The sequence below is a fragment of the Typopeltis vanoorti genome, chromosome 6, assembly GCF_054136105.1.
Source record: "Typopeltis vanoorti isolate ZY-2024b chromosome 6, IOZ_Tvanoo_1.0, whole genome shotgun sequence".
NCBI classification, from domain to species: domain Eukaryota; kingdom Metazoa; phylum Arthropoda; class Arachnida; order Uropygi; family Thelyphonidae; genus Typopeltis; species Typopeltis vanoorti.
Window position 1 is genome coordinate 117,694,874 of NC_143554.1, and position 25,986 is coordinate 117,720,859.

At 35.3% G+C, this 25,986-nt stretch overlaps 1 protein-coding gene across 1 annotated transcript in view; it reads left to right on the plus strand.

Annotated features, from left to right (window-relative positions):
* LOC150105858 (protein ILRUN) overlaps nt 1-25,986 on the plus strand; it is a 121,937-nt gene that overhangs the window by 34,916 nt on the left and 61,035 nt on the right. The window contains exon 2 of the mRNA XM_090393630.1: nt 17,840-17,994. Within this exon, the coding sequence (XP_090249756.1) occupies nt 17,840-17,994 (155 nt within the window). The remainder of the gene's footprint in view (nt 1-17,839; nt 17,995-25,986) is intronic.

Genomic DNA, 25,986 nt, shown 5'->3' on the forward strand with positions numbered 1-25,986 from the left:
TAGGGATACAAGAAGTACCCCTCTTATTATAGAGTTATCATAAAAATTATCTCCTTTTATTCTCCTTCTCTTACTTAGTCAGACTTGTTTCTTACTTGCATCTCTTGTTATTTCTCTTCTTCTCTACTATTTTCTTGACGTTTCTGCAATCATTTGATCTCATACTTTACCCTTCATGTAAGTGTGTTGTTTCTTTCACAAGGTTCTCTTTATTCTCCTAATCTTCCACCATTGCACTCTGACACTAACTTTTTCCAGGTTTTTATCAGTATTCTCTACTGCATTGTCATGTATTTTACTCTCTTCATACAACTCGCTCACCTTCAAAACACTTCCTACATATTCATTCACCAGTCTTGCTTTCCTTCTGCAAATTATTATTATTATTACTACAGTAATCTCCGTGGAGTCAGTAGACTCATCATGGGAGGCTCACTCAACCAGCAATATGTTTATCATATTGAACTTTGAAATCATTTACACTCTTTGCATTCCACTCACAGTGCAAACAACTCTCTATGTAAAAAATCTACTCCTCACATCCTTCTTCACCACATTTTTATACAACTTCCAGGCCTCTTGGTATTCCCATCTTATTGTCCACTCTTTTTATAATTCCATCTGTATTAATCTGTAGAATTTCTTAATCAACTTGAAGATCGCTGTTATATCTCCTCTTTTCCTCCTATCTACCAAACTAAATCCACATTCCCATATTCACTCTGCATAGCATAACCAACACGTCAGAGTCTGAATATCACTTTGGTTATTCCTCTTTGGATCCTTTCTAGTGCTTCCACATCACAGTGAAAACTAGTTGACCGAATTTGAGCACAGTGGTCCATGTGTGGTGTGACCAATGCCTTATATAGATGCACCATAACCTCCTTCTCCCTTCATGTCATTGTGTGATTTTTATGATGAGTAGATGATGTTTGACTAGAAATTTTTCAGTATGGAGGTATAAAATTTGGAATTGGCTGCACTGCATAATTCAGAGCCTGGTCAGAAAGTCGAATTCCCAATGATCAGAGTAGAGCTCTCATAGTACCATCTATAAAAAAGGGAATAAAGTTGAATGTGAGAATTATGGAGGAATTTCTCTAAGTGTTCCAGGTAAGATTTATGCAAGCATACTTGAAAAGAGGTTGAGAAAGATTGTGTAAGAATAGTTGAGACATTGGGAATATGACGTACTTAAGTTTTGTAGATTTGGAAAAGTAATCCAACAAGGTGCCCAGAGAAAAGCTTTTCAAAACTTCAGCTGCTGTATGGGATGAATGGAGCATTATACAGAGCAATACAGTCTATATTTAAGTTATCAGTCAGCAGTTAGAATTGAAGGAAATACAGGAAGATGGTTTGATGTAAAATCAGGGGGTAAGACAAGCATGCACATTATCTCCACTCTTATTCTTCATCTATGGATCGCATTATGAAAGAAATTGACATTAAGCCAGATATTAGAATTGGAGATGTCAAATTTAATTCTTTGTTTTATGCAGATGATGTATTCCTAAACACATCTAGTGCAATTCTCCAGAATTCTCTAACTAAATTGAATAACAACTGCGACAAATTTGGTATGAAAATTAGCAATAAAGAGACCAAAACTATGAAATAGGCAGGAACATAGAAAACTTCAGCTGCATTCTGAATGGAGATCCTATGGAACAAGTAAAATATTTCAGATATTTAGGCACAGTTTTTAGTGATGATGGCAAGTTAAGTCTGGAAAGAGACAACAGCATAAGCAAATCTGGTATGGTGGGTAGCCAGCTGAATAAATTTATATGGAATAAGTCAAAACCCCAAACTAGCAGTATACAAGACAGTGTTCAAGTCAGTTTTAAGTTATGGATATGAGAGTTGGGTTAGAAATAAAGCACTTGATCAAAGACTAGAGACCACAGATATGAGGATTCTGAGAAAAATTAGAGGAGTGAAATGATGGCATCAATGGCAGAATCATGAGTGAGGTGAGGAAAGTTTACCAAAACAGGTGTTTGATGCAAAGATGGCTGGAAAGAGACCCAGAGGAAGACCAAGGTCTAGGTGGATTGATTCACTCAAAAGTGGCTTAGAAGCATGAAATATTAGATATGATAATATTGACATGCTTACAAGCAATAGACTGATTTAGAAGAAAATTGTTGATAGGCGATTAATAATATGTAAACGTAATCATGTAGTGCTGTCATTGTAACCTGAACACTTTGTGTGGGTACATATCAGGAAATTGATGATGATGCAGTCCTTTATGCTTAGGTAATGATTAAAGCAAGAATATAATTTCTTGTAATTATAATATACTATTTTGTAACCAAGTGGGAAAATACTGTAAAATAATTTCACAATTATAGAGGAATTCTCCTACAGTGTTCTAGGTGCTAATTATGCAAGCATACTTAAGAAGAGACTTAAATTGCGGAAGAAATACTTGAAATACATACAAGAAATACAACAAGATGTCTTGGTCACCACTGTTCTATTGCACATTGGTACCATGCTGACAATGTCTACTTTAATGCAAAATATATGTTTGTTTTAATTTATTTATTTATTCGTATGGAGTTCCCTCCCTTTTTCTCTCCTGTCCCTATTGGGGCGTGTTGATCCCCCCCTCATGGGGGGGTTAAGTATTTATGGCTGTAGATCCGTGTGTGTGTTCATGGGGCCGATTTGCCTGCTTGCAGGATGAAAAACACTAGATAAACTGGCAGAAAAAACCCTACTGCCCGTGTCCAAGACCGGCTAACTTGACTATGGCTGAGGAAGATGCTCAAATTCCTCACGTCTTCGACGGGAATCGAACCTGGGACACTCCTTCCCCAGTCATATGGTTGTGAAGTGCACAGCCCTAGGCTAACCGTGTGGACAGTTTGTTTAATGACAAATAGTTATCAGGATAATCTTATCCTGATGAATATAATGTGGATCCATATTTAGTTTTGCAGATCTTTAAGAGACATATGACAAGATAGATGCCAAGAAGAGAAAAGCTGTTCAAAACACTTCAGTTATATGAGGTAATTGGGGCATATATAGTTTAAGTGTCAGCAATTAAAAGTAGGTACAGGAAGATAGTGTGCACCATTTTCTCACACCTGATACCTGATTTCACTTCCAACTATGTACACTTATTCATTTGTAAGGCCCACATTTTGGTATTAAATTCAATATCAAAATTGGAGATATTCGACTCAGCTCTTTACTTTATGTAGATGATTTTTTCCTAAATAAATTTAGTGTAAGTCTTCAGGATTCTTGAATTAAATTGAATAATACTGTAATGAATTTGGTATGATCGGATATATATATATATTTGATTTATAGTGAGAATCTTATCCTGATAACTATTTGTCATTTTATATATATATAAAGCTAGGAAAATAGGCAGGAATATGGAAAACACCAACTGTATTCTCAGTAAAACATTTCATCTATTTAGGCACAAGTTTTAGTTAAGATGGCAAATTCACTTTAGAAATATATAATAGAATAAGCAATTGTATAAATGAATAGACATGCAGGAGTATCAAAGAGACGGGAACTTATGTGGAATTATAAGGCAGGTGATTATAATAGTCTTAGACGTCAACTTCGGGAAGTTTCATGGAGGGAGGAATTGGAAGGCCGGGATATCACCAGTGCGTGGGAAATTGTGAAAGAATATTTGTTATCAGCAATGGTAAGTTGTATACCACGAGTGAAGAAGAGGACGCAATTTGGAGTAAAGTGGATGACAAACAATATTAATAAACAATATTAATGCATGAGGAATATAAGACACAGGCCAGAAGAGTGACTAGTGTGGTAAGGAAAGCGAAACTGGAATATGAGAGGAGATTGGCCCTAAGATCCAAAGAAAATCCTAGGGAATTTTTTAGCTATGTGGCCAGTAGGAGGAGAAATGACTGTGGAAGAATGATATTGTGGGATAAAAATGGGAATAGAGTGACTGATGCAGAGGACATAGTGGAATTGTTCAATGAACACTTTATTGGAGTATTTCATCCTAGAGGAGTCAGTTTTAATGCTAGAGGGATAGGACTGGTTCGAGGTCTGGAGGTACAGGAGGAGAGTGTGTTTCAGATACTGAGTACTCTGGATGTCAGTAAAGCTGTGGGACTGGATGGTATTTCACCACGAGTTTTGAGAGAATGTGCTAGGGAATTGACAGTACCTTTAACGTGGCTTTTCAATGAAAGTCTGGCTTTGGCAAAGGTGCCCAGGGAATGGAAGGAAGGTAAGATAGTGCCATTGCATAAGGGTGATAACAGACTGGAAGTGTCTAATTATAGGCCAGTCTGTGTGTCATCAGTAGTTGTTAAGATCTTGGAGAAAGTAGTGAGGGACCGTATACAGCATTGGGCAGATGAGGGTAATGTTATCTGTGAGAATCAACATGGATTTGTGAAAGGACGCTCTTGTTTTAGCAATATGCTAGCCTTTTATAATAAAGTTACAAGAACATTAGATGAGGGAAAGGCATATACTGCAATTTTCTTAGACTTGGCGAAGGCATTTGACAGGGTGCCACATGATAAGCTGATATTTAAGTTGCAGCACATGGGTCTGGATGTCAGATTGGTCAACTGGATTCAGGATTGGCTGTCTGATAGGTATCAGAGAGTTGTGTATGGTGGAGCAGTTTCCAGGAGGCAGAGGGTTACAAGTGGGGTCCCACAGGGCTCAGTACTAGGACCTATATTGTTTAACCTTTATACCAATGACATAGCCAGTGGATTGCAGGGGGATATTCAGTTGTTTGCGGATGATGCAAAGCTGGGAAGGATTATTAGTAATAGTGCAGATGTGGTAGCCCTGCAAGAGGATTTAAATAAGCTAGATAGATGGGCAAATGAATGGGGGTGTCAGTTTAATGCAGCAAAATGTAAGGTCTTGAGGTTTGGGAAACATCAATGGGATGCTGCATACTCTATGGGAGGAGTTATACTGGAGGAAGTAGGGGAGACGAGATCTGGGGTTGATGATTGATAGAAACCTGAAGTTTAGGGGACATATTGCAAAGGTGGTGAAGGTAACACAGAGGATTGCTGCTATTATGAGAAGGACACTGACCTGCAGAGATAAGAGGGTTATCATTCCATTGTATAAGTCTCTGATCAGACCACACTTGAACTATTGTTCTCAGATTTGGTCCCCAGGATTTGAAGGGGATAAATTAACTGTGGAAAGGATACAAAGACTGATGACAAAGATGGTTTCAGGACTCTACAAGGATAGTTATGAGGATCGGCTGAGAGAATGTGGACTGCAGAGTTTGGTGGATAGAAGAAGGAGAGGTGATATGATTGAGACTTTTAAACTGTTGAGAGGTGGTTACAGGGTTGACACTGCGGAGTTCTTTCGCTTGGTTGATCAGCGGGAAGGAGTGATGACAAGAGGCCATCCCTGGAAGTTACGAAAGGAAACTGTGAGCAAGAGGGTAAGGAGTGGTTTCTTTGTGTGGAGGGTGTTGAGCTGTGGAATGCATTGCCTGATGGAGTGGTGGGAGCGAGAACGGTCAGTGAGTTTAAAGAGTGGTATGATAGACTTTATGTTTCTCGGGGGGGGGGGGGGAACCTACCCTCGATGAGTCTTGACAGACTTTATGTCTTAGGAAGGACCTCCCTCGATGAGTCTTTTGACTCCTTGGAGGCCTGAATAATAATAATAATAATAATAGTATTGTGCTGGGCCAGTTAAATTAATTTTATGGAATAAAAGAGAGAGAGAAATTAACCAAAAGATTAAATTAGTTGTATATAAGAGAATTCAAACCAGTTTTAAGTAAGTTGGGTTAGAAATAAAACAGTTGATTAATGATTAGAAACAATAGATATGAGCATTCCGATGAATATTAGCAACATGAACAGATAGTGTCAGTGGCTGAATAATATGAAAAAATTGAAGCTGTTAGGAATAATCTTGATGTTATGCATTTAAGGTGATGTGAGCATGAAATGTTCACATCACCTTAAGATCATAATCTAAGGCAGTATAGTAGTCACGTATCAAAACAGTTAATTAATGCTGGGGTGGTAAGTAAAAAATGCCCAATTGAAAGACCATGATCTGGATGGTGAATGCAGTTAGTGCATTAAAAAGATCAAAATATAAACTCTGGCCATTACTTTTTTTTTGTGATGGTGCATAGGAGATTTTTTCTGGGTGAAAAAAACCTCCCACCTCTGTATGAGACTGGCTAATACTGGCACTGGACATATAGATGCAGCACATTTAGAAATTTGCAATATCCAGTAAATTTTTACAACTTAGTATGCAAATAAGCTGTTTTTAATGAAATTTCATTTTGCACTGCCTTTTGTTAAGATCTTTGTTAATATAAAACATTTTATTTAGATTTATATATAAATTTCATATTAAAAATGATCACATTTTATTTTTTTTATATACTTGTAACAATAAATTGATACTTAATTTGCTGTTATTCCAAAAACATTATCACACTGTTAAATAAAAATATCACTGAATATATTTTAGTTTTCTTATATCCTTCTAATTTTAATTAGAAGGATATTTACAATATATATATATATATATATATATATTGTTTTACAATATATATTATTATTATTCCTGACACCTCCAAGGAGTCCGAAGACTCCTCGCGGGAGGATACCTACAACTGTCTCAACCACTACATTGAACTTCTACATCGAACTTCAAAAAATATATATATGTACATATATATATATATATATATATATATATATGTACATACAGTGGTGCCTTAGTTAATGATGGTGATCCGTTCCAGGATTACCATCGTTATCCAAGGTGCGATTCCCCATAAAATTTAATTGAAAATCGATTAATTTGTTCCGGCTCCTCCCCACAACCATAGTACATATTAAAAATACAGATAAAACTCATTTAAAATATCATAAAAATATGGTAAATATCATTTATTTATTATACAGTATATGTATTTGCTACAAAAAAATTAACATTAATAAAATGAATTGTTCATGAAAACAGTTTTTAATTATCAATCTTCACCAGAAGGACAATTGGGCTCACTTCGGAGTTTTTTGACTAATGGATCTGTAAAAAACATGTCTAGGTTTGTTTGCTTCTGCCTCTTTTTTAAAATGTTTCTGAAAATGTTTCTGCAGATCTATTTAATGAAAATATTACTTTTCATTAAATAGATCTGCAGTTCTGATAACCTCAGATTTGTTTGGATTCCATTTCATAGCAACATTTTGAACTTCCTCCCACTTTGCCAAAACATTTTTGATTTCAGCAGTCGTAATTTGTTCTTTCTCTCCGTCCTCATCTTCAGATGAAATTTCCATTTCCTTTTCTTCACATTGCTGCTTGAAAAGCTTGTCAGTAGTCAGTTCTTGGTCATGCATCTCCAATAATTCTTCTACATCTTCCTCTACTTCCAAGTTAAGATCATGAGCAGTTGCCACAATATCCTTGACCACCAATTTGTGTCCTTCATCTGAAGTTTCTTCATTACCAAAGGAAGGACACAGTTTCCTCCATGCTGCCTTGAGACATTTCATTGTTACTTCTTGCCAAGCCTTTACAATTAGCCTAATTGCTATGACAATGTTGAATTCTTCCTTCCAAAATTTTCTTAGGGTTATGTTGGTAGCCTTACACATTTCAAAGCATTTAATAAAAAGTGCCCTTGTATAAAGTTTTTTAAAATTTGCAATTATCAGCTGATCCATAGGTTGAATCAGAGATGTAGTCTTGGGAGGAAGAAAAATCACCTAAAATAAAATTAAGGTAGCTCTTCTTTTATGCCCGTTGGATGGCCAGGTGCATTATCCAAGGTTAAAATGGCTTTTAGAGGCAGATTGTTTAGCTCAAGATAGGCTTTGACAGTTGGTCCAAACCCTTCGCGAATCCAGTCTCTAAATTCTATTCTTGTGACCCAGGCTTTGCTGTTAGACTTCCACAAAACACCGAGATTGGATTTAGAGACATTGAACTTTTTGAATGCTCGGGGATTCTCTGAGTGGTAGATTAACCTTGCAGTCTCCACTTGCATTTGCTGCTAAAAGCAATGTTAACCTATCATTCATTGGTTTATGCCCAGGAAGTGTTTTCCTGTTGGGCATTTTCTTCCAAAATAACCTAGTCTCATCACAATTGAAGACTTATTGGGGTAGATATTCTCCTTCTTCTATAATTCTTGTAAAGCTATTGACAAATTTATCTGCTGCTGCTTTTCCGTGTCTGACTACACCATGAATTCCTGTTCTTTTTTTTAAAGTTGTCAAACCAACCTCTGCTACCTTTGAAATCATCATCATCTACCTCAGAACTTGACCCCGAAGTCTTCTTTTTCAAATCTTGATAAATCTGTTTAGCTTTCTGACAGATTACATTTTGAGATGTAGTATTGCCTGCCATTTCTCATTCTTTGATCCAAATTAGTAATAGATTTTTTATTTGCTCAAAAAGAAGCCCTCTGACATTCAACCTTGAAGTTCCCTTAGCAACCTTAGCTACCATAAATTCTTCTTTCTTAGCCAAAATGGTTGATATTGTAGAATGACTGGTTTCATATATTCGAGCTAGCTGCATATCTTTCACACCTTCATGATGTTTTGCTATTATTTCTTTCTTCTGTTCAATAGAGAAAATTTTTCTGTTTTTTTTCCCTCACTAGCTTTCTTTTTGGGACCCATTTTGTCACACGGTAAAAAAATTCACTTTATAAAAAAAAAGATACTCAAAATACGGTATTATTACAAATTGTACAACACTAAGACAAGGGATACAAAGAACATATCATCACCTGAAAATAAAAGTTCAAAAAAAAACTTTTCGAAATAAAAGTTAACAGTTAAATTCAAAACCTGCAATTTTTGATTTAGTGCATTTTGCTTGTAAGGTGACAATATTAGCTACGCACTTACCGTAACACACACTGATTAGCAGCTTATAGATACAACGATTATTATACAGATGAGATTTGATTTTGCCTTTTGATGGCGAATGAACAGTGACACGCACCCGCTGATTTATTGTCTATATGAACCAACACATAAAAAAATAAATGCTTAAATATTCATTTTCATCATAAGACGCATTTATGACCACATTTTTAAAATAAAGCACAGTACACTACAAGAAAAGAAACAATAAACAGAAAAAGTAAACAGCTGGCTATGATAGGTCAAACATATCTGAGCTTCACAGCTATGCCGTGTGGCTGTTCTCTATTTGACAATGTCTTCCCACGCATGGCTGAGTCTGATTGGAAAATTCCGGTTTTTTAGATTCAGATAGAGGTTCACATAATCAAGAGTTGTTAACCAAGAAATTTTTTTCTTACAGCCACTCATCGTTATCTGAGGCCATTGTTAACCAAGGCACCACTGTATATATTTCACTGCTTTCATCATCTGTATCAATCACAATAACGTGTTTCATATGGTTAAATCACGGACTGGCATATGGCTGGGGCATATTCATGACTTTATTCCATGTGTGTTCACGGGACTGGTTTGCTTGTTCTGGAGGGATCAAAACCCCAAGTTTCCATGTGAAAAAACCTCTACCTCTGTATGAGACTAACTCACCTTTCATCGAAAGAGACCAGATAAAGGTTCCTCACGTCACTGACAGAAATTGAACCCAGGTCTTTCCGACCAAAAGGCTTCGTCTGTACTGACTGAGCTACGGAGACTCGGGCTAAGAATTATATAATCTGTAAAACATTCTCCAGAGATTAGTATGACACTACTTTTAGGCTTCCAATAAGTGAGGTGGTGGTGATATCACATATGCATATGATCAGCCACCTAAAGATATTCCCAAATGTCCATTTCACATTGGAGTGCAGAGATGCTATCCACTTGACTAGTTTTGTTTATGACTGTTTGTAGTTCATTGCAGCCTTTCTTTAACAAATTTCTGCTTATTATTTTCTCAAGCAATGCATTCCATTCACCAGCCACACTATCCATCTGTCTACACAAAAAACTTGTTCTTCAGTCCATTTCTCATACCCTTATATAACTTCTAGATATGGTCTATTGTTCTACACCTGTCTTTCCCATTCTATGAAAAATTTCTCCATTAATCTGCTGCTTATTATGCTATACCCAACTTATATGTCTGTTATATCAGATCAGCCCCCCCCCCCCCCAATCATCTGCTAATTGAAACTACATTCCCTGAACTTTCTTCATGCATTTTCCCTCTTGTCTCTGGACCCTTTCCACTATATCCTCATCCCTTAAATAAATTTATACACAGTAATCTATATATACCACACTTATTCATATACAGTATTGGTGTTGCACTGGACAATAAAAATTGTCTGCCATAGGATTTAGACTCATGGCCTGAATGAATAGCATCTGTCTCCAACAAATTTAGATAGATGCTATTCACACAGCCAGCAGGCTATAGAGTTATTATATTGCTTTCAGATTTTTCCTTTCTCAGCATATAAACAGAATATTTTTACTTACCATGTTAGGTGCATTCTCTGGCCAAAGTGCATAGCTTTATACTTAGTTTCATTGAAGTTATATTCCCATTCTTTATTCCAAAGCACGGGCCTGGTTGGCTGAGTGATTAGCATATTTGCTCTCCAGCCAGTAGGCTGCAGGTTCAAATCCCACCAAGGGCATGGATATTTGTGATTGTCCTACTAACCAATTACCATATGTACTGCTGTGACCTGTGTTTTGTCGTAGTATGACCTTTGATTTCTTTTTTGTCATAAAAAATATCTGTATGAGGAGTAGAAAAATGATACTTAAAAAAAATCATCCCAAAGCACCAGCCTATTCAGATCGTCTTGTAACAACATCATGTCAGAACTTCCTGACATTGCTCTTTCTAATTTAGCATAATTAGCAAACAACTAAATATCTCCTCTCATACCCTGAACTATATCGTCGATATATAAATTAAACAACAGTGGTCCCAGAACAGAATCCTGCAGTACTTCACTTATCACCTTGCATAATTCCCTTTTTTTGGGGAGGACTTTACACCCTTATACACAACTTACTGACCTGTGTCAGTTAACCATCTCTGTAACAAACTTATCAACTCACTATTCTGCTCAATTTCAACAGTAGTTTATCATGTAGTACTCTTATCAATTGCTTTAGCAAAATCCAGATAAATCACTCTATAACCCTTTCCTCTGTCCAATACACTAGTCATTCTATTATAAAAATGTAATCAGGTTACTACATCAAGACTTTCCCTTAACAGATCCATGCCACTCTCTTAAAAGGTTTCCATTCTCATCAATCTTAAATTTGTATTCTGTGTCTCTAACCATCTTCCCCTAACACATTTACCTCTACACCTGATATATATACACTGGCCTATAGTTCAACACCAGTCATTTGGATTCTCCCTTATGCAGTAGCACAATTTTTCCTTCTTTCTACTGTTTTGGGACCATTCCTGAGTGGAGTCAAGGGCACCATCAGCTCGCAATATACATGGTAATATCCCATCCAGTTCTGCAACCTTATTAACATCCAGGTTATATAATATTCTAAACACTTCTTCAACTGTTAGTCTTCTGTCTTCCTTCTAATTATAATTCAACACTACTCCTACCCCCCCCCCTACATGAAATACACTCAAGAGATACTCATTGAACATTTCCACTATATCTTCAGCAGATGTGACCCGTGTTTCATCTCCAGCAACTAAAGTCAGTCTTCTATATTCATCCTTTCTTATACTAGACATAACTCTAAAATTCCCAGGTTTTGCTCTACTGCTTTATCCAGTCTCCTCTCGTATGCTAATTTCTTCTGTCTCACTGTACCTGTCAGTTTCCTAGCTTATGTTTTTTACTCTTGCTGTATGAGGAGTAGAAAGCATAGGCTAGGAACCTTGTTCTTTATATCTCCTCCATAACATCCTCTTTCTCAGAAGCTCTTGCATAATTCCCTGATTCATCCATTTCACCTCTACTTTATTTCTCCTCCTAACCTTAGAGATACTATCTTACAGTGCCATAAATAGCTCATTTCTCACCAAGTCCTATGCGCTGCTGATTTCTCTCCTCTTCAATTGATCAAACCAACCTGTTTCCTTAATTTATCATAGTCACCTGTTCTGTAATTCCACCTCTCTTTTGTTTCCTGAAGCTCATACTTGTGTAGCCACTCCCCATGTCAAAACCACATGATCACTTTCCTTATTTGGTGGTGTCATGGCAACATCTTCTATTATCACTGTATGAGATATTAAATCCAGCAATCACCTCCCACATGTTGCTTCAACTATGCTACATAAGTAGAGCTCAACAAATTATGCAAAATCTTACTTGCTATGCAAAAAATATACTTGTCCAAGAATCTCTCACCCCAGTTTTTAATGATATGCCCCACTAAGTCAGTGGTAGTTCTACTGACTCCTGTTATTCCTCCTATAAAAAGTATTCTATTTTGTCCAGTCTGTAACTACTCACCAACTGACAAAATGTACTTGCCATGGGCAAGTGGATGAGTGTATTTGTCAAATCCTGCACATAAGGTAGTTGTCTCTAAATAACTTGAGGAATTCAATCTCCTTACTTGCACAAGTTGTTTCCTGCTTCCAATCAATGCTTTTATGGTTAAAGTCACCCATTATTATCACCCTCCTGTCACTTACCAGTGTCATCTGTTTAAACATTCCAGAATAATATCCCTCTCCATTTCCTGGGCTGTAAAGGTTATGCTATCCTCAACCTCACGCCAAATGGCCTGAAAGCCATTATTATTTTATTTATTAAAGATACCAAGCAATTTTATAAACTTGGTTTTAATCCATTTTCCCAAGTAAGCAAACAGGCAGGTAAGTCAAGTTTGCACCTGAAGTATTTTCAGGTCTGAGGCAACTCGTGGTAAAGGTGGAGTAAGCTCTGATCACTTTCCTTAGTATCTCCCCTAATGCAAAGCACATCTCCTTGCTGACATCTATGATGCTACACATTAAGGGAAGGGTCACTACTCAGACCAGTTTCGGCCTTTATTGAGGTCTCGTCAGTGGGAGGCAGACCCTGAGATGCCAAGGTTGAAGCAGAACTTATAAATTTTATCTATACAAGTTGCCACAAATTTATAAGTTCTGCATTACTTCAACCTTGGCTTCTCAGGGTCTGGATCCCACTGACAAGACCTCAATAAAGGTCGAAACTGGTCTGGGTAGTGGCCCTCCCCTTAATGCATAGCATCATACATGTCCGCAAGGAGATGTGCTTTGCATTAGGGGAGATACTAAGGAAAGTGATCAGAGCTTACTCCACCTTTACCACGAGTTGCCTCAGTCCTGAAAATACTTCAGGAGCAAACACTGACACTACTGTTTGCTTACTTGGGAAAAAGGATTAAAACCAAATTTATAAAATTTCTTGGTATCTTTAATGTATAGTATACCCGTGGTAAAAAACTTTCTACAGCCATTATCATCATTGCTTTCTTTTAAGTTCCACATGAAGGGCATCCAACTCTCTGAAATCATGAGTATCCCACCTCCTCTTTTATTTTTTCTGTCTTTTTTGAAAAATGCTATAATCATCATATTCTAGTCATACAAGTATCATCTTCCACATCTCACTGACATCAGTGTCTGTGCGGTTAGCCTAGTGGCTTTGCACTTCGCAACCATATGCCTGGGGAAGGAGTGTCCTAGGCTCGATTCCCGTCAACAACGTGAGGAGCTTAAGGATCTTCCTCAGCCATAGCCAAGTTAGCCGGTCTTGGGCGTGGACAGCAGGGTTTTTTCCACCAGTTTATCTGGTGTTTTTCATCCCGCAAGCAGGCAAACCGGTCCGAGGATACACACGGATTAGTCAGGAATACTGACCCAGCCATAGGTCTGATTCGTCAGCCTATGCCGGTTCCAGAGCCCGGATAAAATTTGGGGTGGCTAGATGGTACCGTCAACTCCCTTAAAAAGGGGGGAACTCAGTATCATCACACAGAATTTATTTATTTTTACTGACACCCTTTTTCCTGGTCCTCCTCTCCTTTCAACAATTCCTCACCTCGTCATTTGAGTCCTTTGATTCTGTTGCTCTCATTGAAGCCATCCCTACATCCCTGTCTTCCTTTGTTATTTATGTTATAAGGATCTTGATAACTAACACAGCAGTTTTTGTTTCCCTGACTTTCCCTGGCTATGCTCTCTCATCAACAATCTACACGGCTTCACATAGCTACTCTCACTTGAATGCAGACCATCTGCAGATTTATTCCATATATCTACATACTCAAATCCTGTCTTTTTGCACATTCTAGTTCTCATACCATTTATAATCATTGCTGTTCTTCTTCTCAGCTCCTTACTATTTATACCTTGGCAACACACAATTCTTCCTCTTACACATGTTCACTTCACTGTCTCTGCCAACACTCATAAATCCCACGTTACCTGATTTACATTTCCTTGCAAATTATTTGTTCCTTGCAGCCAGTCAACTCTTCTGCACTTCCTCTCTTTGGCATATCCTTGATCAATCTTCCTATTGTTACTTCGTCTCTCAGACATACTTTTGGCACTTGTCCCATTTTCATGTTTTTCACCACAAATTTCCCATACAGCACTACACTACTTTTGATCATTCTGCTGCAGTCATTCGTTTTTGACTTATCTACCATTGGCACCTTCATTCTTACCCCTCCCACCACTAATCTCATCTTTAAATATCTTATCTCATTCTGCACATGCCTCAATTCGTTCCTCAACCTTACCATTTCTTCTCTAATATCCTCCCTCATGTTCATAGCTTTCATATTAGTTTCTTTACCATTTTGTCTTTCATCTGCTGTTTTTCTGTCTTTCACATCTTTCTCTGTTTTACTATTCTGCTGTGTCATTCACCACATTTGTATCGCTTTTGCTATGCTTGTAATGCTTATGTCACTCGCACTACCAGTTGCATCTTTCACCAGATCACTTGACTGATTTTTCATAACTTTATTGGTTACAAATTGCTTTTTCACATTACCTCTCATTGCTTTTTATCAGATGAGCATTTATTCTTCTTGTTATATTCTCTCTACCCTTATCCTCAGTCTCTAGTACATCACTGCCCATCAATTTCACATTCTAGTCTCATTTCTTACATTACATATATCTTCTTTCATTTGCCTTAAAAATCCATAACTTATCACGTGTGGATAATCCAGGGAGTACATGTAATACACCTCAAATTTTGCAAAATGACTGAAATCAAAATTCTATTACTAGACAAAGCAGAGCAGTAAAAAAAAACCTGAACCAAACAAGTGCGCGCGCACACACACACACTACAAATACTACAAGCACGCAACTTCTACAGTAGCTCTTACATATAAACATATAAAATCCACAGTTAATTTACCATTATTAATAATAAAAAAATTTGAATCTGCAGCATTCTTGCTCAAGTCTTCATACAAAGCTAACATGGAACTTCTTCCCAAGTCCTTTCAGGTTTCCGGTGTGGGTGATCTACACTGGGCAGTGGAATTCAAACCTGCCACCTGTCGGTTGGAGAGTGGAAATGCTATCTACTCTCCAACCAACTAATCAGGCTGGCATATATCACTGACATATAGGATAGTTAGAGAACTTTAAGTGGAGGAAAAGGAAGGATGTGCTCATTCATTTGAATACTATCATGCTACTGTTTATAAGATAACACGAATAGTCATGTGTTGATCAGATTTGAAGTTTAGTTAACATTACAAGCTGTATCGTAGATTGTTCGGGATTTATTAGAGTTACAAATGAGGCTACCATGTTGTTTTTTAATTGTGTGTGTTTTTTCTGAAAATATGGATTTTTTGGAAGGTAAAAAGTCCTTATAAAAGTTTCATATTTCAGTGTAAAAAATGGTTATTGTGAACTAATCAGTTAAGAATGGCCCATTTCCAACTTTAGATGTTTAGAAATAAAATTGTGGATGTTGATAAATTATGAAAATTAGTAAATCCTTTGCAGAGGGGAAGGAAGGGAGTGCAATTTGAATTGTTCAAAATTGAAACTAGGTAATTTTCATCTTTCAGACTTATTAGTTGAAGCTATACTTGTGGATCTGATGGCATTTACAAATCATAATTTAATTCAACAGTTAATTGATATAAATGTCTTTTAGTGTATACCAGTTGCATTTGTTGCCTCCCATGCTGGACAATGTTAGTTTGAATTTCACTGCTTATTGACTTAGAAGTTTTATGGACAGGCATTTCTTTTTAAAAATAAAATGTTTTCTAAAAACAAATTGGATATAGAAGAAGGAAAACATGCATATAGATCTTGATTGATGCAGTGACTTGTTAGTGCACATTATGATTGATTGTTGGCAGGTGAAATGCTTGTTTCAAGTTGATCTTACATTTTCTCATTCTGAAAATAGAGAATTGGCAGAAGTGGTAGTGAGTTGGCAGAAGACCGATGCCATATAACTTGCTGTACTATAAATGTTGCACTGTTTTCTTGAGTAATTCAGCATCCAGAGAACTGCTTGTTTTCTGTTTCCTGTGGGAACGTGTGTAGTGATTTCTTCTAGGATGTCTATTTTAAAAGATCCAACAGTGATGTATTATTGATGAAGTAGTGTGGTAAATTTAATTGAAGCTTTTATATGCTACTTCAAATATAGTTTGCAAGAACAATAATACACATTAATTAACTCAATTGTGGAGAGTTCATCTGTTTTAAAAAGAGTATTTTTTAAAAAAAATCAGATATAACAGAGATTCTTACAGTTATTGAATATGCTTGTTGCAAGAATGATTAATGTGAATGTTATTGATTCACACTTTAATCATCAGAGGTATTCAACTGGACATAGCCTACCCAATTCATTAAATCTAATCAGTGAAATAACTAGAGCACTTGGAATATAACAAAAAAAAAAAATCGATTGTGTTTTTCCTTCCTCCTCTGCAGACACCTGTAGAGTACTTATTCAACAGTTGATTTCAATCAAATATGGGAATTAGTTGGAATTTCAGACAAGTCCATGGGACCACTAAATCTTTATCTTCCATTCTGTTTAGGTGACCATACCATCTCTTATAAGTCCACTTACATGTTCTTGAATATTAATAATGTCAAGTTCTTTTCTGATAGTTTCATTTTTATTTGGTTCTACCACTGATGTGATCTGTTCACTCTCTCAATTTTCTTCAGAGTTCTCATGCCTGTGGTACTCCATTCTTGGATCAGCTATTTTATTTCAGCTGTAATCTTGTATTACATGTTAAAATTATTTTTTACACTATCTTGTTTATACTTAATAAACAAGACAGTCCTTGACATTCTAACGAGTTTCGTATGTACCATGCATACAAAATGAAAAGTTTTGCAAATAATGCTAGTCAACATGTGATTATAGACATATCCAAACAGTAACAAACTTGGCTGTCTTACTGCAGTGTGCCAAACTGATTCTATCAAATGGTGGATGGAATAGTCACTGTTAGACTTTACAGTTGAAAGTCTGGAGTCAAAAATAATATAATTAGGTTTAGTGCGATGGCCATCATAAATAGGAATGGGCGTAAGTAAGGACAGTCTGTGTTATTACAGGCTGTCCTTGACTTACGACCTGACATCTCCATAGAGTCTAAGGACTCACCCTGGGAGGATACTCTCCACCACACAACTCATAGTATGCGCTACTTAATTCTTCATCTCCACATCAACTTATTCAACTCATTTCTCACCGTTTTCATATTTGGTTTGCCATCTTCAGTAAAAGGTTAAATGTATTATTATGTAATCTATTATGCTTATTTATTCCAGAATGAGGCTTTCTACCCTATTAGGAATATTTAAGTTATATATTTCTTAAAATTGTTTTTTTTTTTAAATATATTTCCAGGAATCTTCAAGCAGCTGTATGTGCATATTTTGATTTTGAATCCCCTAAAGATCATTTTCCTTCTATGTCCTTTGTAAAGGATGTAACAATTGGTGAAGGAGAAGCAGTTCCTCCTAATACTAAGTTTTTAAAAACGTGGAAAATTCAGAACTCGGGTAAAAATCTTTTGTTTAAAATGTATTTCACAAAAAAATTAAGATTTTAATATGTGCTTTGTGTTGTACGTATTAATTATTAATCTTACTATTGATACTGAAATGTTTATTATAAAATATGAATATTTTGGAGATTTCATTTATTTTGTTGTACTTAAACAAAACTATATATATATATGTGTGTTTTTGATTTGTTCTTGCAGTTTATTCATAATATCAGCATGAGCAATTTCAGCCATTAAACATTCTGAAGTATTAAGGGAAAGTTAGTCCAATAGTTTGTCCTCTACAATACTGTTTAGCTTTTCTTTTAGTATTCCTACATATATTTTATATCCTGTATTTAGCAGACTAATTCCTCTATAGTGATTGCAATCTCCTTTATTTCGTTTTTTATAGATTGGGATAACCAGTGCATTTGTCCAAGAGTTAGGAGTTTTTCCAGACATCCAAACCATATTACAAAATTTCACAAGTCTTTCATTAAATTTTTCACCGGCATTTTTGTATAGTTCCATATTTATATTGTCTTCTCCTGGTGTTTTCCTATTTTTCATCTTCTTTATTATTGTATTTTTCGGTTCTAACATTGTGATATTTTCTGTTAGGTCATTCTTTGTTTTATAAAAATTGTATTTCATTGTTTTCATCTGTCTAAAGATTCTGGAAATAGGTCACACATTTTTCTATATCTATTGTTTGTATTTTTATCTTTTCTTTTATTTCTTTGTTCACGTATTTTATTACTTTATAGGTTTTCGGTTGTGGTTTAAATATGTCCTTTTCTAGTTCTGTTACAAAATTTTCCATCTTTCTCTGTTTTTTCCTTCTCATTTTGCAATTGCACTGTGTCTTTTATAATCTATTTCTGCTTCTATTGTTTTGGAATTTAGCAATTTCTAGTAACTGTCCTTGTTTGTTTTTATTATATTTCCTATTTCTTTGTTCCAGTCTCGTAGTCTTTTTTTTTCTAATCCATTTGCACTTTATTCCTAAGCTTTCTGTTGCTGCTTTCGTGAGAATTTGTTTCAAATTTTCCTATTCCTCTTCTATGTCACTTGATTCATTTGTGGTTTCTGTTTTTAAGTTTGTGCATTTTTGATATTGTTGTCCAACATGGGGATCCTATAATGAAGAAATTTTGTAACTTGGCTGATAAGAATTTTTAATTTTATGTATTTTTAGCTACTTTGGTTTAAATTCAATTTTTGCTGATACCATATAACGATCAGAGTTTAATTTAAAGCCTCAATATGCTCTTATGTCTAATATTAACTCCGCTAATTTAAAATTTGAAATAACATAGTCATTTACTGATTTGCATCCTCTGGCTAACCAAGTATATTTATATATTTCCTTGTGCGTAAACACCAAATTCATTATTCTCATATTACTATAAATGACAAAATCTCGCAGTCTGTTACAAGTATCTGTTACAAGTATCTTCGTCAAATTTACCTATGTTTGTTTTGTAATTTTTGTTTCCTATTCTGGCATTTAAATCTCCTATGTAAAATATTTACTACTATTTACAAAATAGTAGTAAATAGTTTTGTTTGCTTTATATATGGCATTCTGTAATTCTTTATAAAATATATTATTATCTTCTTTTCCCCTCTTCTGGTGCATATGCACCAATTATTGTTATGTGTTATCTTGAGTCTAATTTCTGTTAGTCTTTTGTTCAAATAGTTATAATATACAATATTGTTCTTTAGAGATTTATGTACCATAATTATTATACCTGCATTTGCTCTTTCTTCTTTTTTTTTTTATCCCACTGTAGATTTGTATATAGTTGTTTCTTTTGTACCTTTTTTGTTTTTTCTTTGTTTTTGTTACTATACATAGCTTAATTTAGTTGTTTGTCAAGTTCCTCTTCTTTGTATGAGCTGCTTCTCACATTCCATATTGCAATCTTCAATATGTATTCCTTTTTCTAATTTCATTTACCTTTTCCTGAATTGTGGTTCATTCCCTGATAATCTGTACGGCTTTTCCCTGATAATCTGTACGGCTTTTCTTTGGATGAGACTTGAATGTATATTGAATTTCCCCAGGGCAAGTTACTAGCCTGTCGCTGGGTAAGTCCAATGCTAGTGGACAGGCAGATCTAACAGCATTTACTCTGTTAGGGTTATACCGACCGTACTTGGTCGCCAGTGCCTCTTTTGTACTTTTAGAAAAGGATGGACCATGAGAAGGTTGAGGTTGGCATTTCAGTAGGAGAGAGGTTATGTGTTGTGCTTCATCACCCCCTTCCATCCCTGTGAGGTAATTATGACTAGCTGAATTAGCTGGTAACAAAGGAGATTGCTCCCCCCTCCCCCAGAAATGTGCTTTTACCCTGCAAGGTGAATACATATAATTGACATAAAATACTTGCCTTATGGCATGGCTGCAATGGTATTAATAACAAAACAGTAAATTATAACAGCGTGATCATATATTACATTCTACATGAAAGCAGAGAACTTGTCAGTAACTAGGTTAGCCACGTTGTTTCCAGCTAGAGAGAGAGAGAGAGAGAGAGAGAGATCATGCAGTCATGACCTGGGAGATCCAGATGTGAAATTTTCAGTTAAGAAGGGGTATATGTGGAATTACAAAACAGGTAAATCAAGTAGGAATTGGATGAGTAACATCATTAAGTGAATGTTGCAAAAAATAGAAAAAGTTATGGAAGGTATATAAAGAGAAAATGGTTCATCACGATCATGAGTGATACAAAGCACAGGCAGAAGAAGCTAGCTGAACAGACCAAAGAACATCCCAAAGTTTATGTAGCAGGTAAAAGGAAGAATGGCTATTTAATGAGTGCTGATGGTGGGGAGTTAGCAGAAGCAGATGAAATAGTTGAGTTTTGAGTGATCATTTTGTAAAAGTGTACCAATCAGGTGGAGATAATGCAGTGGCAAATGTGATATTGACTGATGTGAAAATAAAGGTAGATGAATTGGAGGTGCTTAGGATATTGCGGAATCTTAATGCAGATATAGCCATGAGATATGCCCATGCATTATAACAATGTGCAAGGAAATTAGTGGCTCTACTGACCAAGATGTTTATTTTATGTTTCAGCTCTGGGGAAGAAAAAAAAAAGTGGAAACAGGATGGAATTCTGTTACATAAAGGAGGCTCCATGGCAGAGGTAGCACATTACAGACCAGTCAGTATCTCAGAAGTGGTGGTTAAGGCATTGATGAAATTGGTAAAAGGCAAAATTCAAGAATGCGTGGACATGAATATTATACTCTAAGTGGGCAACATGGTTTTGGGAAGGGTAGGCTCACCTTATTAATTTGCTGAATTTTTATAATAAAGTGATAGAGTTGGATAAAATAAATGGCTACAGGCATTTATTTTATTTCAAAGGCATTTCACAGGATACCACATGGAACTTTATTTCATAAATTGGAGCAAATGGAAATAGATATGGTTATGAGGATGGCTGATGGACAATCAGAGAGTAGTATATGGGGAAATTAAATCCAGAAGAAGATGGATGACTAGTGACGTACTGTAAGGCTCTGTACTTCGACTGCTGCTGTTTAATTTGTACATCAATGACAGGTAATGATTTAAATGGAAATATTCAGTTTGGCAATAATGAAAAACTGTGTTGAGCTCATGACAATATGAGTTTTATAATAAACCAGTTCATGATAATATGAGTTTTATATTAATGATGATAATGGAACTGTAGCTACTCAGCAACCATGAAGAACTTTTGTTTTTTTATGGGCATGCAAAAAAAATCAACATACAGTGGTATCTCGCTAATCCGAACCTCTTTAGTCCGAACCCTCCAGTAATCCGAAGTACTGTTTGAAAGAAAAAAAAAAGTTTTATTTACTACATATTATTATTTTGTGCACTATTATTTTTATTTCATAATTATTATTTTAACTATTATTATTTATTTTATTATTATTACAATACAGTATAACTATGGTGATACACAAAAAGAGGAAATTCAAAATGTTCATAATTTGGTTAAAAATATAAGTCAAGATGTTGAAATTTCACAAACAGATATTACGGAATGGATTACAGGTAGAACCGAAAGTGAATTCGAAATCAAATCAGATGCTGAAATTATAAATATGATGCTACCAAATGAATTAGAAGACGACGATGACAATTAAGAACTTGTTATTTATTATTTATTTTATTATTATTACAATACAGTATAACTATGGTGATACACAAAAAGAGGAAATTCAAAATGTTCATAATTTGGTTAAAAATATAAGTCAAGATGTTGAAATTTCACCAACAGATATTACGGAATGGATTACAGGTAGAACCGAAAGTGAATTCGAAATCAAATCAGATGCTGAAATTATAAATATGATGCTACCAAATGAATTAGAAGACGATGATGACGATTAAGAACTTGAAGAAAAAAAAGTAAAACATGAAGATGCAGTTGACAGTTTTAATACATGTATAGAATGGGCTAAGTGGAATGACACACCATTCCACAAAATTTTATTGCTAATGCAGCTCCGATAAGAAGCATTTGAGTATTTTTTTGTGTTAAAATAATACACACAAAAAAACTTTTTTGTGTGTTATTTTGTGAAACTTTTTTTGTTGTCTACAAGAAAGTGGTATTTTTTATTCAAATTAAGTTATGTTCTGAACTATGCAATTTTATTAAATCAGAATCCTCAACAATACAGGTACATACAAACTAAATTTTTTACTAAAATAAACTTGTGTACTGTATTATTTTTTAAGTTTTACATTACAGTACAGCAGCTTTTTTCTATCAGTTACTTCATTTATTTACAGAATTAAATTGATGTGCCATTAGAATCTGATTATTTTTGTCTTACGCTAGTTATTGTTGTCTCTTGGGGGAAAATTCGCTAATCCGAACGAGCATGGTTCTTATTAGTTCAGATTCGCGAGATACCACTGTATATAGTTTTTTTTGCATGCCCCACAAAAAAACAGGTCTGATTTACAGATATATTTTTTAAATATTTAATTTTTTTATTTATTTAATTTAAGACAGTTCCCATATTTAGAAATTATGGGCCTGTTTTCTTAATTCAAAATCTGATGATCATCTATGCCATTTAAGAAAACTGAGAAAGTGAACAGAAGAAGAAATTGTTGAAATGGTATGAGAATCTATAGAATACGATTCATTACAAAAAAATAAGTCAATCACTTTGAATACCAAGACAGAGGAATTCTGGTGATTTCAGGAAATGCCCATACTGTGTATGTACATCAAGTAGAAGTTCTTTGTGAAGATAAACTAAAATAAATAAAAGAAATTTATGGATGATAAATTGCTTGCTCAAATTAAGGATAGTCTAAATTTTTTTAGTTGTCTTTCTATGTTCAGATGAGATTCACTTTGATCTCTATAAAAATGTTAATTCTAAAAATGTCTTTTGGGGTCACAACCTCAAGAAGTTGCAGAAAGATGTTTACATGAAAAAAAAATGCATTGTTTGGGTGGCAATTTCCTCAGAAGGTCTAATTGAAAACTATTTTCTTTGAAGAGGAAGAAACATTACCATCACAAACGAACACTATGTGGATGTGCTTGAGATGTTTTGAAAAGAACTAGCATTGCTTTATCTCTCATTTTTAAACAAATTTTGATTCCAGCAGAATGGTGCTCTACCCCTAAACACTTGGGGATATGGGTAATCAGTTACAAGAATGAATTTGAGTGGACTTCCAACAGCCCTGATTTAAATTGTCCTGATTTCTTATGAGGTTATTGATGATTATTATTATTGTATAGGCACCTCCATGGAGTCTGAAGACTCATCGCAGTAGACCCAAACTACCAACAGCCTTGATTTAAACTTTACTGATTTCTGCCTATGAGGTTTTTTATTATTATTGTTATTGTATGAGAACCTCCCCTTGAACCTATTAACAGACAACACTCACATCTGACTCTGACAACCCATTCCACTCATTCATAACTCTCCAAACAAGAAATCTAGTCCTCTCACCCCTACTAACTACACCTTTATTCTACTTCTAGGCATGATCCCTTGTTCTGGCTCTGTAGTCAAGTGTTGAAACATTTCCTCTGCATCAATCTTATAAAATCTTTTAAGCAACTTAAACGTTTTTATCATATTCCCTCTTTTTCTCTTATCAACCGACTTCTTCAATCCACACACCCACAATCTATCCTCATAGGGAACATTCTACACACCACTCACTACCTTCATCACATGGCTCTGAATCTTCTCCACTATTTCCTCATCCCCAAGAAACCCAGGAGACTAGACCTGAGCATAATAATAACAACTTCCTTATCTCTACTTGTTAATGTTTTCTTCAGTAGCCAAGTAATCTTATGGGCAACCTTAGCAATTGTCCTCTAAACTTTAAATCTCTAGTTTCATCTATTTCCTGGAGTACAGTTCCATCAATGTGGCATGCAGCTTGTAATCTGTTTATCTCAAAATGCATAACTTGACATTTTTCACATTAAACTGACACCCATTATTTTTTGCTCATCCTGACAGCCAATTTAAATCATCCTGCATACTCTTCATATTGCCTTGATTAACTATTATTTTACCTAATTTTGCATCATCAGCAAACGACAGTATTTATTTGCAGATTATTTTGTATATCATTTATGTATTTTTATAAATTAAATTTATAAATTTATTTATAAATTTAAATTTATAAATAAATAAATTTATAAATAAATTTATAAATAAATTTATAAATTTATAAATTTATAAAATTAATTTATAAATTTATAAATTAAACAGTAGTGGTACTAGCATTGAATCTTACGGCACACCATTAGTCACTTATTTTAGCTTTGATTCTGCCTCTTCATATACCACTTTTTGATATCTGTCTAGCATTCACCCCCTTATCCACATAGCAAATGTCATATTTATCTCCATTAGTTCTAATTTGCCTAACAGAGTTCTCTGTGGTATTCTGTCAAATCCCTTTGCAAAATCATCATGTAGCCATTTCCTTTATCCAACTCAGCATTGTTACTCTAAATCCCTCATACCGTATCATATTTTTATCCACCCATTCTTGCATTCTCTTTTTGACCAATTTTTTCAGTACTTTTACCACCATGCCTAAGATATTAATTCGTCTATAATTGCTACTGCAGTTTTAGAACCTCCCTTATGCAAAGGAATTATTCCCTCTTTCCACTCCCTTGAAACTCTACCACAACTGAAACTTAAATTAAGAGCTTAATCAGTGGCATTGCCAGTTCCTGTGCACATTCTCGCAAAACCTGAGCTGATATCCCATGTAATTCCACAACTGTATTTACATTGAGATTTTGCACTATCCTAAGAACCTCCAGTTCATTCACCTCCGTTCTCACATTAGTGTGTGTCATATATGTTAAAGCAGTAATTCTTCCTTAGTCATTCTTCCTCTTACTTGCCATGCAATGAAAGAACTCTTTGTGATTTCCTTTGGCCTGCTCAGCTAGTTTCTTCTCATAATCCGATTTTGCCTTCCTTACCATACTGGTCACCTTTCTTGCTTGAGCCTTGTATTGTTCGTGAGTTTGCTCTTTTCTCCTTATATACTCTCCACAGCATTTTCTTCTTTTGCAGCTCATGCTTAATGATATTACTCATCCATCTAACTCCCACCTGATTAATTTTCCTTACTTTAGGTATACAATATAATTTTGCTTCCTCTAGATGACCCTTAACTATCTTCCATCAGCTTCCTCCAAAGTTTGTCATAATCACCTGCCTTTTAGTTCCGCATACACCCCTTCCTGACAGTATGTTCCTCATGTTTTACAATCTCCCAGGTCAAAATTGATTGGTAACTTTTGCCAATCAGAGGCAATGTGGTTATGGAAAGCTCTTCTGATCCCATGACCATGTCCAATATTCTCATTCCTCTAGCCCCTTCCATCACATGCTTCCTCAAGTAATTATCTCTCAGTAGGTGTATAAATTCCATTTCCTTCCTGCCATGTGATCTTTCTTCTTTCTAGTC